Raw genomic sequence first — 15885 nt, forward strand, 5'->3', positions numbered from 1 at the left:
CCTATCTTTCAGAATAGTTTTGCTTTTAATACCTGTGTTGTTGAGAAACTACCAGCCCTCCTCAACTCCTTTTTCTTATTACCTTACAGCCCAGCTTTATAATAGTAAGGTTCACATTATGTTAAAAACAAAATATAATAAAACTTGCTTCGTTATAAAAATAGATTCTTCCTTCCAGGTATGTACAAAGCCCTCCTCCTGCCCCCCCAAAATAAAGCTAATAGAAGCAACACAATAACTTGAATAGGAAAATATCCAAGCTTTCAAATTACTGAAAAGAAAATAATTAACATTTCTATTATATTTATATTAATAAATGCTGAAGTAAACCCAATTGAAATACTGACTCATTGTGCGACTTTAGGTAAGTCAATGGACTTGTGCCTAAAACAAAGAGCTTTAAAATTAAAGAAAAGTAGGACTCACTGAAGACCATATATTGTACATATGGCAACATTTTTAAAAAGCCCAATAAAACAGAATTGAAAATCTACCTGTCACAAAGTGGTGTAGAGCAGCCTTTTGAAATCTGTTCCATTTTGTAATTGTAGGCCAATATAAACAGATTCCTTTGGAAACTGGTCATTTCGTTCACTTTATTCATGACATTTTTGTAGATCCGATCCATGATTTCCTTGTTAAATTAAAGAATTAAATACAAAAAGCTAAGCAAGTTAACAGCATTACTAAATTTAATGTACTAAAAGTCAAACATGCTAGTACATTTCAAGGAACAAAACCTGCCTGTTGCTCCTACTTCTACAGGATTACTGTAGCTGGGGCAGGGTCCTTAGGAAAAGGCCAACGAGACAGAGCAGCAGTAAAATGCACTCCCAGTGCGAGGAGGCGAACTGTGCAATCCTAATCCTACCAGCTGCCTGCAGTATAAGTGCTATGTACCTGGGGAGCTTGATATCTCCTAACCAGCATCTGATGCTGCACTGGATATGCTGTGCAAATGGCATGTTTGCTAACTCTCAGTGTTCTTAAATGCCGTGGAATTTGCTTATCCAAGGGTGTGGGCCCCGATCAATCCCTGTCCTATCCCTTCAGCATTAGCAAAGCCTAGAGAAAAACACTGTCCTCAATTTATAGTTAAACCTTAAAACGAGACAAAAATAATTATAAAATCTTAATGTACAAAGTAGAGTATTAGTCAGACATTTTGAGATTTCTGATGGCTTGCACTCCATACTAACTACATTTGGAAGTATAAAACTAACAATTACTGCTAGATATCGCTTTTCAAATATTCCATAAGTAATATACCACAAAGTGCAAAGCATACCCACTACATTCTTTACCCACAAAAGGCCTAATTATCTTGTGTATTTTTTTCCTTTAAACGAATGAATGAATGAATGTTTATGGCAAGACCAATTTTCCACATTCTTTTTACATAATGCTGGCAAACTCATTGCTCTGTAAGGGACATTGCTTATTAGGAGACAATAGTACAACAGGTGACAAATAGAACAAAATGTCTTCTATAGATCATATTTAGCGAATTTTACATAAATCATATTTATACCAGCTACTATTAGCAATAGCATGATAAAAGCTGAAATGCCATGATAAAGAAGTTACTCATTTTGTGCTGTAACAATGGTTCTTTGAGATGTTTGTCCCTGTGTGCGCTCCACTTCAGGTGCTGGTGTATCCTTGCACTAGCGATCCGAGGCTTTTCATAGCAGTGCCCTGTTGTGCCACACATGCGTAATCAGCACCTAGTGGGTCACTGGTGCCTGTTAACTGCTCACACAACATGGTTCCCTCCGTTCCTTCTCTACCATGGAAATCGGTATACAGCCTCCAAAGTAGGGGAGGAAGGAGGATGGCAGAGCACCCACAGAGACACATCTAGAAGAACTATCTTTACTGCACAAGGTAACTATTTCTCCTTCAAGTGCTGCCCCTTTGGAAGCTCAATTCAGGTGTTTGTAGAGCAGTGTCCATTCTGAGGAGGTGGGCCTTGGAGCTGGGCCATGGACATGGGTGAAAAGACAGTTAGTCCTACTGTGGCTTCAGGGACTGTCCCAGTGGTTATGGTGTAACGTTTAGCAAAAAAGTCAGAGGATAGGTGGCTGCTCTGCAAATATCGACAAGTGGAACATCTCTAAGGAAAACTGTAGATGCAGCTACCACTCCGGTGAAACGGGCTGTTATTGTCTGTGGCGGTTGTTTGTTATGAATGACATAACAGGTATGTATGTACAAGGAAAACTATTTGGAAAGCTGTTGGGAAGATATGGCTTCACCCTTGGAGCATTCAGCTATGGACAAAAAGAGTCTAGTTTATTCTTGTCCAGATGGAAGGCGAGAGCACAGCAGACGTAGAGCATGTGAAGCGATGCTTGCAGTGAAGTCTCATGTGGTTTGGTAAAGACGATATATCGGTAAATGAACAGTTTCATTAATATGGAAGGCGGATGCTACCTTAGGTAGGAACTTAGGGCGTGACTGTAAGGTGACGTTGCCTTTGGTGAAAACGGTGTCAGGACGGTCAGCCATGAGGGCCACTATTTCTCCAACATGTCTGCCTCATGTGACTGCCATAAGGAATGCCACATTTATGAATAGATGGAGAGGAGAACATATGGCCAATGGCTCAAAAGGGCTCCTTACCATGGGGTACGTGTTCTGAATCCCCATGAAAAAGCATTTTGTGATGGGATGGAGAAAAAAGCAAGGAGCCATTTATTGGGTCATGGAACACGGTGATGGCATCCAAATGGACCTTTAATGAGCTAAGATTTAAATTCCTTTAAATCTAATAGGTAGTCTAGTACTGTGAACAGAGGTACTGAGGTAGGTGGAGTGGGTTACGCAGTTGCATATGGGGGCTCCTGGGAAACCAGTGCATGTGGGGCTTTTAAGCTGGCTCCACTCATTTACTGGCTCTCACCTACTCACCCCCCTCCCTGCACTGCTGCCTCTGATAGAGGCAGCAGTGTGTGGGGGGGTGGGAGGGAGGGGAGGGAAGGGGAAGGAAAGGTGGCTCCCCGGTTAACTGTTTACACAGTTATACTTTCATGTGCCTAGTAGTATTTAGGGAACCAGAGGCAGCAGTGTGTGTGTGTGGAGGGGGGGGGGGGGTAAGGGGAGGGAAGGGGAAGGAAAGGTGGCTCCCCGGTTAACTGTTTACACAGTTATACTTTCACGTGCCTAGTAGTATGTAGGGAACCAGGTAGGTAAGCCACAATAAGTGTAACATCATGGCAGATGCACCAATTCCATAATTTAACAGCCTTTCACACAGAGGGCATTCGACTGTGCACGACTTTGTCGATTGATGTAATACATGAAGAAGGTGTTGTCTGTACGGATTCAGATCATTGTGTTCTGGTATAAATCACAGGAAGTGCTGGCAGGCTTTGAGTACTGCCCTGAGTTCTAATATGTTGATGTGTAGTGAAGATTCTTGAGGAGACCATTTCTCCTGAATCACGTGGCTTCCTACATGAGCTCCCCAACCAAGGAGAGAGGAATCTGTGGTTTTGACAGAAGTTAGCACGACCTGATGGAATGGAATGCCCTGGAGGATATTTTGAGGTTGTGTCCACCAACGTACAAAAGAAAGAATATGCTGTGCTACTGATACCATTTTTTTCAGTTCATCACTGGAGTGAACATATACTGTGGCAAGCTAAGCCTGAAGGCAGTGCATGGACAGCCTGTCAAACTTCACTACATATAAAACAACAAAAGGTCTGGTAGCACTTTATTGACTAACAAAACATGTAAATAGTATCATGAGCTTTCGTGGGCACAGCCCATTCACTACATATGTTGAGGCAGCTATATGTCCAAGAATTTGGAGGCAGGTCCTTGCTGTAGTGTAAGGGCAGATTCAAACTGTATCAACAAGAGGGATGAGTGTGTCAAGTCTGTCTTGGGCCCAGGCTTATTGATTAATCATGTAAATTGGGTAAACGTTCGCATCCCTATGTAGTACAGGAATCTTTCCTAGTATTCAAGACTTAGTCCATCTTGGAAGGAAAGACATGGCCCTCTTTAAGGCATTTGACACAGGATGAATGTCCATCAGAAATTGGCCTGGGGTCTTTACAGGTGTCAAATTTTTTTAAATTCTGGTAAACCAGGCATGATGTTGGTCAAATGGTGGGCAAAAAGTGAAAGGTGTGTGGGGTGGGGGAGGGAGTTCCTGTGAGTGGGAAGGCTCCAATACATAAGGGTTTTGATGGTTTGTTGGTTTCTTTGATTGTTTAGAAGAAAAGAACAAGGTTATTTGAAAAGGGGTAAAAAAGTCAAGGTGTTTAACTGTAGTCGTACTTTGTAGGTGAAGAGAGGGCAACTGCTGGGAGCTCCGTCTGCTACTGAAGATGGTAGAGAAGGAACTGAGGGAACTGTGCCACATGCACAGTCAATGGGTGCCAATGGCACCACTAGGTGCCGACTGTAAATGTGCTACAGGGCACTGCTATGAAAAGTCTCCTATTGCAGCATGAGGACACACCAGCACCTACAAGGACAGCACTTGAAGAAGAAGTGTAATTTCCACCAAATAGTGTTAGTCAGCTAGTATGTAAGAATGTTCACACCACCATGTAAATATTTATATCATATTTTAAATAAAAAGTATATAATGTAAACCTGTCTTACTGCCAAAGGTCTCCTCTTTGTAATTTACAGTAACTATCAAGATATTATTCCTCTTTGTCATGTAAGATTTGAATGATGAAATATCCTTAAAAGAAAGCATCAAACTTACTGGTACAGATGCCATTAGGGTAGGTCTAAGCATAGTAACATCTCCTTTGCTTCCTTTCTTTATTTTAGAGGACTAAATAGGAGAAATAAATAAGGTTAAGTGAAGCATTTATACAGATTTTAAAAATGTAAATATGTAAATAGAAAGGTGATTGTTTTCTTAACGAGAAAATCAGTGATATCAGTTTCTAGAGATCCTTCACTGTAAAAATTGCTTAGTAGTCTAATGTATTGATTTCTAACAAAAAATATACCTGTTTATATTTTGGTATGAAAAGATTTTCTTACTGCTTTCCTTTAAAAGTTTTGAACAGCTATTAAGAAATCTATTGAAAGTTTATCTTTTATTCCTGTGGTGCAACATATATGAGTTATATACCTGATCAGCTAACGTCTGGGGTGATGAGTAGCCAATACGGCATCCATGAGATACACAAACAAGTTCAGCGCTTAACTCCAGAACATGAGCAAGAGGCAAATATCCAATATAAACGTCTTTTTCCCTGAAAAAAATTAAAGACACATTCACATTGTACTATTTAGCATCTTCTGTACAATCACTTAAAATCAAACTGTTTTTACAGCACCCAATTAAACAGAAAAAAATAAAGAATATGAATGTGCCTGAAAACCAATCTCAGTATTTTTGAGCATGTATGTGTGGTTTCGAAAGTTATGAAATGTTCATTTTTAATTTAAGGCCTTTGAAGAATGTTATTTACTTATCAGAGAACAAAAGATTCAAAAAGTGATCACTTAAAACAAAGACCACAAAGATGGGACAAAAGTCTATGTTATACAAAATAAAGGCGCGGTATAGAATTTACAGCTACAGAGGGAAAATGAAGGCAGGGAGCTTTACCCTGCTTTTATGCCCTCCTGATTCTGGACTGCTCCAGGAACTTCTGTGGTCACAAAAATAATTTAGATCACTCTAAGGGCTAACTTACATCACCCACCACAGACTCAGGCACAGTGCTGCCCAGAATCTCTACAGAACACTGTGCTGCAACTCTGCCCCTCATATGCCCCTTCTGCCTCTGCCTTTCTGTGTCAATTTTTGCTAGTCATTTGGATTTAAAAAAAAAAAAAAACCCTTTAAAAAGATACATAAATAAAAAAAAGTCACTCCATTCAGAATATTCGCAGTGAACACTAACTTGTTTTTCTATGAAATATCATGCTTTTAACTTAAAGCTAAGATCTACCACATAGTAAATGGACAAAGAATCAAAAACACATCCTTTGAACAACTTGGAGAAAATAGCTGTATGCTTGCTTGTGGTCAACAACTTCACTCATGATACAAAGAAACTCTCCACATCGGGGAAAGATCTGCATGGGACACAACTTACTCAGGGGTCAGTCCATCACTGTGCAATGAGTGCCCAACGGAACTAAGGGCCATCACAAACTCACACTTTCTATTCCAAGTAAAAGGCCCATTTCTTTGAGTTTTCTATCCCTAACACAAATAAATGGAAAATCAACACCGTAACAGATATTCAAATACTAATGCACTACTGGAAAATACTCTGTATACTTCAGTGGTAATGAGTACATTCTAAGAATCTACATAGAGCATCTAGTTACACAATAATTAATTTATGATTACATGTAATTACAAGCCCTCTTTAATGAAAACTGTTATTGGTACATACCCCAAATGAGGAATTCTTTCAGCCATACCAGTTATGCCAGCAATAAGGTTGCAATGAGAGATCATGACTCCTTTTGGAAGTCCTGTAGATCCGCTTGTGTACATGATTACTGCAATATCTGAGGGTACAGGCCTGACGTGCTGTTTGCTTACTGTAATTTTTATTAAAACAAATTATGCACAATGTATAGAAAGCAACTATAAAATTTAAAATCTTGATAGCGTACAATATAGTGATTATTCTGCTAAGGAACTAGACATTACTTCTGTGTCTATTTACATTCAGTGAACCAGATTATGGCCAATCCCTGGCACCTGCACAGGGTGAAACAAAATTTAAAGTGTCCCCTAACTTCTCTGCAACATCTATAATACTGTGTAGTTACAGTAAAGTAAAAATCAGATTCTTCAAGTGTACTATATCTCCACCATACACATAGTTGAAACAGATGGGAAGAATGGGGAATGAACAAAACTTTGGTTCCAAAATTCAACGTGCTGGACAGCATAGCTGCACTAGCATGCTAGGAGATGTACATATTGGGGTGCATGAGTAGGCTGAGGACTGACTGGCTAAGCAGCAGTTCTGCAGAAAAGGACCTAGGGATTACAGTGGATGAGAAGCTACAGATGAGTCAACAGTGTGCACTTGCCAAGAAGGCTAATGGCATATTGGGGTGCATTAGTAGAAGCATTGCCAGCAGATCTGGGGAAGTGATTATTTCTCTTTATTCGGCACTAGTGAAGACACATATGGAGTACTGTGTCCAATTCTGCCCCGATCCACCCCGTTAGATAAAGGATGTGTATGCATTGGAGAGAATCCAGTGGAGGGCAACAAAAATGCTGGAGCACATAACACATGAGGAGAGGCTGAAGAATTTGGGCTTCTTTAGTCTACAGAAGAGTATGTGTATAGGAGGGGGCGAGGGCGTTGGGGGGTTTGCTGGCAACTTTCAACTACCTGAAGGGGGGTTCCAAAGAGGACGAAGAGAGGCTGTTGTCAGTGGTGACAGATCATAGGGTTGGAAGAGACCTCAGGAGCTCCAATCCCCTCCCAATTAAATCATTCCAGCCAGGGCTTTGTCAAGCCAGGACAGAACGGACAGATTACAGAACGAGGAGCAATGTTGCCAAGATGTAATGGGGGTGATCTAGGTTGGATATTAGGAAAAACTATTTCACTTTGAGGGTGGTGAAGCACTGGAATGGGTTACCTATGGAGGTAGCAGAATCTGCATCCTTAGTGGTTTTTAAATCCTGGCTTGATAAAGCCTTGGATAAAGATGATTTAATTGGGATTGGTCTTGCTTTTAGCAGGGGCCTGTATCCTTTCAACCCTATGATTCTATCTGTTGCACCAGGTATAGGGCACAATATATCCCCACCACAGCAGGGTGAGGAACCAGGAGTGTGACTGAGTCAACCTGCTTTTGTGTATTCCTGGGGAATAGCAACAACACACTGCCCCATACATGGGGTTCAGAACAAAGCTACACTTGAGCTAACATCAATTCTGAAAACCACATTCTATTCACCTACTATAATTTCTATGAAGATGGTGTAATTCATTTGAAATAAGGAATCTACATAGAACTGTAAGAACATAGGCCCTAATCCTGCAATTTATTTCCTATAATCAAATTTAGTTAGTTTACTGATTAAATGGGGACAGGCAGCAGGGACACTGCCAGGCTGGAGTGGCCTGACCTCCCCACTGCAGGCAGGGGCTGCTTCCAGCCACATGTGGGGCTGGCCAGCTCCCAGACTGCACAGTGCTGCTGCTTCCAGGAGCCATTGCCGGCCCCCTGCTGGGCTGCCAGCTCCCAACCACCTGCAGCAGGCCGTGGGTGGAGGATTGCTTACCAGGTATCTGCTAAGCACCACCCGTTCGGGTGGTAAGATGTTACATCCCTAGTTAGATATATAATTTATACATTATACCATGACCAAACAAGATTTTTTGCAGTAAAGGCCGGGACTCTCCTGACTCATTCAGGTTTAGCTGTACAACAGTTTCTCCAAACCAAGTATTTAAAAAGTACATACCATTATCTGCCTTGGCCCCCATTGCTTGCACGGAAGCCATGGTGTGAACAATGACACCCTTGGGGAATTCTGACCATGTTGATGGTTTGCCATCCACAGTAATGATATGTCGTAATAGTGGAACCTGAGAAACAATTTCCTGTGGAAATGGAGACTTGTGCTTCATTTTGCAAGAAAAGCTGGTGCAAAAGTTTATACCAAGAATGAAACAATGTATTTTTACAGCACACGTTAAAATATTACTGAGACCAGCAGACCACAGGCACCGGGACTGAAGAGGCAGCAGCGGCGGTTCCCTGCGCTTCTGAGGCTTTGCTCTGGCCGCCGCTGCTGGGGACTGTCCCCAGCAGACCACAGGCAGCGGGACTGAAGCCGCAGCCGTGGCGGGTTCCCGCCTGGTGCCCCTGGTTTGCTGGAGACGGTCTCCAGCAGACGAGGGGCACCGGAGCAGCTTACGAACGGGGCTTTCTCGCCCCGGAGCTCGCAGGTAGCAATCCGCCACCTCGACCTCCGGGGCGAGAAAGCCCCGTTCGTAAGTGCGGATCCGACGTAAGTCGGGGACTGCCTGTACTATTTTAGAATTTATAAAAAGCTAGTTACATTTCTGCATATATGCATTACCAGTTTTTTGACTTTTAATTATTTAAGATTTCAAACTGAATCCATGAATTAACAAAGCATTTCTGACTTTTGCTTAAGTAAAATTGATTCCACACTGAATGTAGCCATTTTTTAAACAGAGGAGAAATTCTCTCATGAAGTGTACTTATTTTTCCAAGTACAATATTAGATTTAACATGTTATTTCTGTAATTGAAAAGGATGCTGTTAGGCATGAGTGATTCAACCTTTAAGCAACTTTAATAAAGATGCTTAAGCTGATCTACCATTTCTAAAAATGACACTGAGTCAAGCACAAAGACTGCCATGTTGTACAATCCATTGTCTGATAGGAGAACAATTAACAATAATCTAGGAGTGCTGAATTTTGACACATTTACTATTACACATGTACTTCATGCATTATTGTGTTCTGTCTATTTGCGTCATTTCTGATTACTCAGGATACTGAAAATAAGTATCAGCCATGATCTTATAATACTTTACAGAACACAAGCAACCTTGTAGGTCTAACCTTACCTGCCCTGTTTTCTGCTAAAAGTAATAAACAAACCAGTTAAATGTTAGGTTTCACTGGTTAACCACTTAAATGTGGGCAGGTAGGCTGGGCAGGCCCTTCCTCTCCCCCCGCTATCAGGGGCTGCTCCAGCCAGGCTAAAGCACCCCCCCCCCCCCCCCCACTCACAGTTTGCTGCTCCAGTTGAGCCACGCTGGGCCCGCTGCAATCAAGGGCTGCTCTGGCCGGGCTGGAGCACTGATGGCAGGTCATGGGGCATAGAGGATGGGAGGCTGCTCCAGCCCTCGCTGGTAAACCAGTAAGGGTGATGCTTAGCGGTTAACCATTCACATCCCTACTTTGGCATTATTTTCACAAATCAAATGTGAGCATTTTTCCGCACAAATCCAGCTCCAACAGTGCAAACTCTTTTGTACTGGAGCCTTTTAGCTACCCAGCTCAGTAAAGGTAGGTAAGATATTCAAAATGCCTCCAGCTTGCCTACAGAATACAGTAAAAGTCCTTTTATTCAGCCCTTCACCAACTGGTAAGCTCAGTAAATCAGTGTTCCTGATCTGTACAGATAGTCCGGTTTATAGCGTGGCTGGTGTCGGGTTGGCAGGGAACTGGGGCATAAGAGGGGCTGCAGGGCCTGTCCTGGGAAGTAGTATGGGTCTGGGAGGTGGCCTGGGACGTGGGAATGGCTCAGGGTGTTGGTTGGTGGGAGGCGCTCACCTCTGGCAGCCCCCACAAGCAGTTCCCCCTCCCTGCTGTTGCTGGCAGAAGCACAGCCAAATGTCTCTATAGGCATGCTGCCTCCATCCCCCCCTCCAGGAGTGCTGACTCTGTGGGAATTGTGCGGGGGTGGCATCTGCTGATAGAAGCAGCATGCCTACTTGCAACAGAGCCACCTGGCCATGCCTCTATCAAGAGTAGCAGGGATGGAGAGCTGCTTGCAGGGACCCTCAGATGTGAGCACCCCCTCAATCCAGCACCCTTAGCCCCTCCCATGCCATCTCCCTTGCTCCCTCCCAGACCCAAACTCCCTCCCAAACCCTGGGTCCCACAGTCCCTCCCACATCCTTGCCCCACACCCACCCCTCACACTCCAAACCTTTCTCTATTAGTTAGCTGGGATTGTTAATTTACTGGCACCCTCTGTACCTTCAGCATGCCAGTTAAAAAAGCTTTTACTATGGCCTCCTCAATTGGAAGGACCTGTATTGTTGCACCAGTGCAAGTAAAATTATAACACATTTTCTGAGAGTAGTGGCAAAATTCCACCCAAATTCTTCTACTGCAACCATCAACTTAGTATCTGAAAACCTTACCACTAATAAGAGAGTTAAACCAATGAGTAACACTTTCCTTAATCTTGTTTGGCTACTTTAGATGTTAGTAGACAGATACATTAACATGCTTTCTTGCTTACTTATATAAAATTTTATAGGACTTATTCTACACTGCACTACTGCACAAAAGGGTAACGGGATTATAAAGTATGTGTAAACATCTACCGAATCAGACTGGTAGGTTTTTTACACTTCATCCTTGTAACATACAAGTTGGCAGATTCCTGCTATCTGTGAATAGTCCTTTGGTTTCAGTGAAGTTGTGTATGGGCTCACCTTTCTACACCCTACATTTCATATACAACATTAAGGCCTCACTTTGTACTGGTATAAATAACTACACCTTACACTCACAAAGAGTGTAAAATCACTCCAAGAGTCAAGGAGTGTAAAACATTTGCTTTAGAAAATGTTTGATATTTTTGTTCTCTTATATTGTGAAAAAAGAAACATTACAAAAAGGCAAGAATATCAATAAATTGGGACATATACATCAGCCTGTAGTCTCCTACATCAGCTCACATACACTACAACAAATTTAGTCACAAAGAAAAGGCATTCCTTACCTTCAACTTTGTTTGCATCAGTTCTTTACTAGTAATGATGGTTGTCACCTCACTTTCCTTTAATCCATGTACTATTGCTGGGCCTCCTAAAGTAGCATACAATGTAACAACTGTGGAAGAAAAATTGACATGATGAATCCTTATTACAAATATTCAAGATATTTCAAAGGTCTTCAAAAGAAAAGAAAAAGAACCTCAGATTAACCAACTCAGGCAAGGGACTCAGCACCTGTGTTGCCAGCTAAAATAATGGCCAAGAAGATACACAGTCCTATGGTGAATGCACGTTTTAGTTTGCTTATGAGAAAAATCAAGAATATTGCTGACATGAGTATTTGTAGTTAAGTAAACAATAACTGAATATTTCAAAACTCACACCAACCTGCATAACCCACTCTAAATTTTCTCCTCAACCTTCCTGGCTTTTATCATTTTAAATACAGACATCTGTTCTTAATGTGTAAGATTTTACACTGTACTTAATCTTCCTGCATATAAGCAGGCTAACTCTAACTGATTACTTTCTCTTTTCAAAAAAATTATATATTCCATTATTAGACCTTTTGAATCAGTGACTAATCAGAAGCTATTTATAAATTCTAATTAATACAAGGTTGAACTTTTCTTAGTTTAAATATGGGCTTAGAATTCCCTTCAAACAATTGTGACAAACAGCATTTCCATTGTCTGTCAAATACACAGTTTCTCTGTATATGACTAGTATAAGTTAAATATAATTGCATCTAGGAGACGCTGAACGTAGGTTCTGAACCCCATACAACAGGTGATAAAATTTATACATCCTTGACCAGTTTGTGACACTTACACCATCACTCATTTTAATTTCAACTTTAGCATATTCTTGTGCTTTAAAAGGTGCATGCTGATTGTCTGGGTGGTTCAAAAGTCCTGTTCTTCTGTATACAATGTTACACAGATAGAAGAATGTTAGGGCTTTTTTGCATTCCTCCAAGATAAAAAGAATTACCTTCTATCAGAGAGCAAGTCAGACTAGATACACAGGAATCTAATTCTATATGGCAAATCCTACTTTTTTTTAATCTAGTCAATTATAAAATCAAGTTAGACTATAAATCTAAGCCTCATCACATGATGTACTTCTAAGGATTCCCACTATTATCCATATGCATTATGTATAGCTAAACATCTGAAAACAATCCTGATTCATAGTCTTTATCCCACATTTTGTATGAGTTTGCCCCCAAATCATTTCCAGCTGTAATGAAAAAAAATGAGAGTTTGAGTGGGAGGAAAAACATGATTGCATTTATACAAATGCTTCAATAAATTCATATTCTGCTATTATTACTATTAAAAAGACTCTACACTGATTTTCAATTATATGTAACATTCAGTTAAATTATAAAATTATAATATGCACAACTGTAGTTTTCAAAAAACTACAGTAGCAAAAGTTTTCTTCTGCAACAAATGCCAAAATAAATTATATTTAAAATTAACTCCCCTCAGATTTGTGCCTAAAAGACTCTACACTGAACAGAGTATATAAATTTCCATATATAATTTATAAATAAAAGCAATGATGTTTAAGTAAATAAATGTTTATTCTTGAAAGCCTAATTCAATCATCTCCTAATGAAGCGAATAAAATATATTTTATTTCCTCATTTGCACAGTGTAGAATATGCAGTACGTGGCACTTCAAAACAGCAACTAAATGTTCTAAGTTTCCTTTATCTGACAAAACAGGACCAGTTATCCTTTTAATTTTGTCTGTGTTTAGTATATTACATTAAAATCACCAGATCTGAACTACCTATTGGACTTTTCAAACATTGATCCCAATTCTGCAATCAAATCTGCATATAAAGAAAAGGGCAGAAAGAACCATTCAGAGGGAAAGATCTTTTAAAAAAAAAAACCTACAGTATAATCTTAAAGGCAAAACTAACTTTACTTTCAGAAAATGGAATACCAACTGAGGAGCGAAGAGAGTTTAGTGCAGTTCACCGCCTGAACAAGTTGCAAGATTACTAATTCTTTTCACCTTTGGCACAAATAAACTGCAAGTTGAAACATAGAAGGAGGTGCCATTATCAGAATCAGATTTTTTTAAATTTCACTTGTGCTTTCATCTGGAATTAGTTTGCTGAAAATTTTTATGTGGTGAGGAGGGGAGAAGGGAACCACTACAATTTAAAGTGTATTATTGCACTAACTTTATTTTAGTAAAGACAAACCCCGATACCAACAAAGAAAAAAGTCTCAGCCTATTAGATGGCATTTAATTCTTGGAACTAACAACTCATTATGTTAAACTAAGAAAAATGCAAAAGCAGCCAGTTTCTTTTATTCAGAAAAGTTAATAGTTGACCTTTTCTTACTTTTTTCTTGTTAAAACTGTCTGTCATAGTTTAGGACTGTTGCAGGGCAAATGCACATGCACATTGTTTTCTTTAATTTGGTGGGAGAAAAGTACAGAAGAGTGGCTCTACTAGTTCCCACGAGCTCTCTCCACTTAGTCCAGTGACCCCTGTTATACAAACAACTTAGCAAAATTTAAGTTTCCCCAAGCCAATTAGCATACTGAAACTCTACAGTACTTGGGAGAGAAAAGTATAATATCTGAAACAATCATTTACAGAATTATGCACCTACAAAGCAAACAAGTGAAAAACAAATAAGTTATGTGAAAAAGTTGACTAGGCTGAGAGGTGTATATAGTTTTCAAGATGGTGTACTGACGTCATGGAGAAAAAGAAAAGTGAGCTATGACAGCTGCTAGCCATTATCACTAATGCTGATCTGCAAAGTCAGCACTTCTCAGCAAAAGAACCTAACACTTTCTCAGGCACATCTGAGATTTTATGATATATACAATCTTGTGATTAAGTCTGAAATTTAACTTCTATTTGTATATTTGATTTTGGTATTGATTCAAGAAACTTCAGAAAACCAAAACTTCTAAGCACTAAATGTGTCAGCTTTTAATACAGGGTGAAAACTTCACCCCATTAAAGTCAATGGGAATTTTTTCATTGATTTCCAAGATTTCACACACATTAAAATTAGATTAATTCACTCCCTACTATGACTTTAGAAACCTGATATTAGGGTGTTTATGGACTTACTCCTAAATTTGGTGAATTTTATAGATTTAATGAATTGCATAAAATTATGATGATTTGATTACATATTTTTCATTAAAAAGACTTCTATGAGGGAGCTATATCCGTAGTGGGAGAAAAAAAACCTAGAGACAGCCAACCTCTGATTATCAATGTATTAGAAGTATGTTAGGGGAAAAAGCAATACATGATTCCATGTTTTTTGTGGTGTTACTTAATACTAACTCGGGTCTTTCAGTTGTTCCAAATGAGTGGGATTTTGTGCATGAACAGATTTTGAAAAATGTAAAAATTCAATGTAACTGCTACATTACCAGTTAAAACTAGTTGCATAAATCACTTTCTTACATACCCACTCTTCTTTGAAATGTTAAACAATTTAAAATTTGAAATAAAAGGTAAAAATAAAAAATGAATTATGCAAGATTTTTCTAATTATCAATTAATCTTAAGTTTTATGCAGTTCATGAAATATATAAAAATACACCAAATATAGGCATAAGTCCATAAACACCAGGTTTCTAAAGGCATTATATTCATCACCATGCTGTCAGTTTAAAGCTTGTATACTATGCACTCTAGAATATATTTTGTTGATATGATACCATAAAAGATATTACATTTTACATTCCAAGAGTCTGGCATGGTACAGCAGAAATAAGTTTTCCTTTCCATATCATCAAATTTAAAAAAATATTAATATCCCTATGTATAATTAAAAGCTGGAGCAGCACAGTAAGTGAATCATTTACCATATTGCTAATGTTAGAACAGAATGAATTATGTTTTAACTAAGTGACTACGTGAACAGTGCATGACAATATCATCTGCCAACAAAAAGGTCAGCCAAGTTCACACAAGATCACATACTGCTTAGACACTAAATAAGATGTCAGACAGTGAGCTGAAGCACGTCTCACTGAGAGAATTTAAAACATTAAGCCAAATAAAGTAACTCCACACACTAAGGGTATGTCTACACTACAGCGCTAATTTGAACTAACTTAGTTCGAATTAGTTAATTCGAACTAAGCTAATTCGAACTAACGGATCCAGACTAAAAAACTAGTTCGAATTAGCGTTTTGCTAATTCGAACTAGCATGTCCACATTAAGTGGACCCTGAACCAGGCTTAAGGATGGCCGGAAGCAGTGCCGGCAGGGTATCAGAGGAGGACTTAGAGCGTGGAGATGCTGTCTCAGGCTAGCCCAGGGCTGCGCTTAAAGGGACCCGACCCCCACCCCGGACAGACAGTTCTCAGGGGTGCCCCGCTTGCAAAGCAGTCCTGGCTTGGAGTGCCC

The 15885-nt window shown here is 39.8% G+C and overlaps 1 protein-coding gene across 13 annotated transcripts in view; it reads right to left on the bottom strand.

Moving 5' to 3' along the window:
- Window positions 1-15885, bottom strand: part of ACSL3 (acyl-CoA synthetase long chain family member 3) — an 88164-nt gene that overhangs the window by 19451 nt on the left and 52828 nt on the right. For all 13 annotated transcript variants that reach the window (XM_075937551.2, XM_075937552.2, XM_075937547.2 and 10 more), the window contains 6 exons: window positions 11475-11584; window positions 8441-8579; window positions 6393-6543; window positions 5111-5234; window positions 4733-4804; window positions 495-634 (listed from right to left, as the gene is read on the bottom strand). In XM_075937551.2, the coding sequence (XP_075793666.1) occupies window positions 495-634; window positions 4733-4804; window positions 5111-5234; window positions 6393-6543; window positions 8441-8579; window positions 11475-11584 (736 nt within the window). The remainder of the gene's footprint in view (window positions 1-494; window positions 635-4732; window positions 4805-5110; window positions 5235-6392; window positions 6544-8440; window positions 8580-11474; window positions 11585-15885) is intronic.

The sequence above is a fragment of the Pelodiscus sinensis genome, chromosome 10, assembly GCF_052426305.1.
Source record: "Pelodiscus sinensis isolate ZL-2025 chromosome 10, ASM5242630v1, whole genome shotgun sequence".
Classification (NCBI taxonomy): domain Eukaryota; kingdom Metazoa; phylum Chordata; order Testudines; family Trionychidae; genus Pelodiscus; species Pelodiscus sinensis.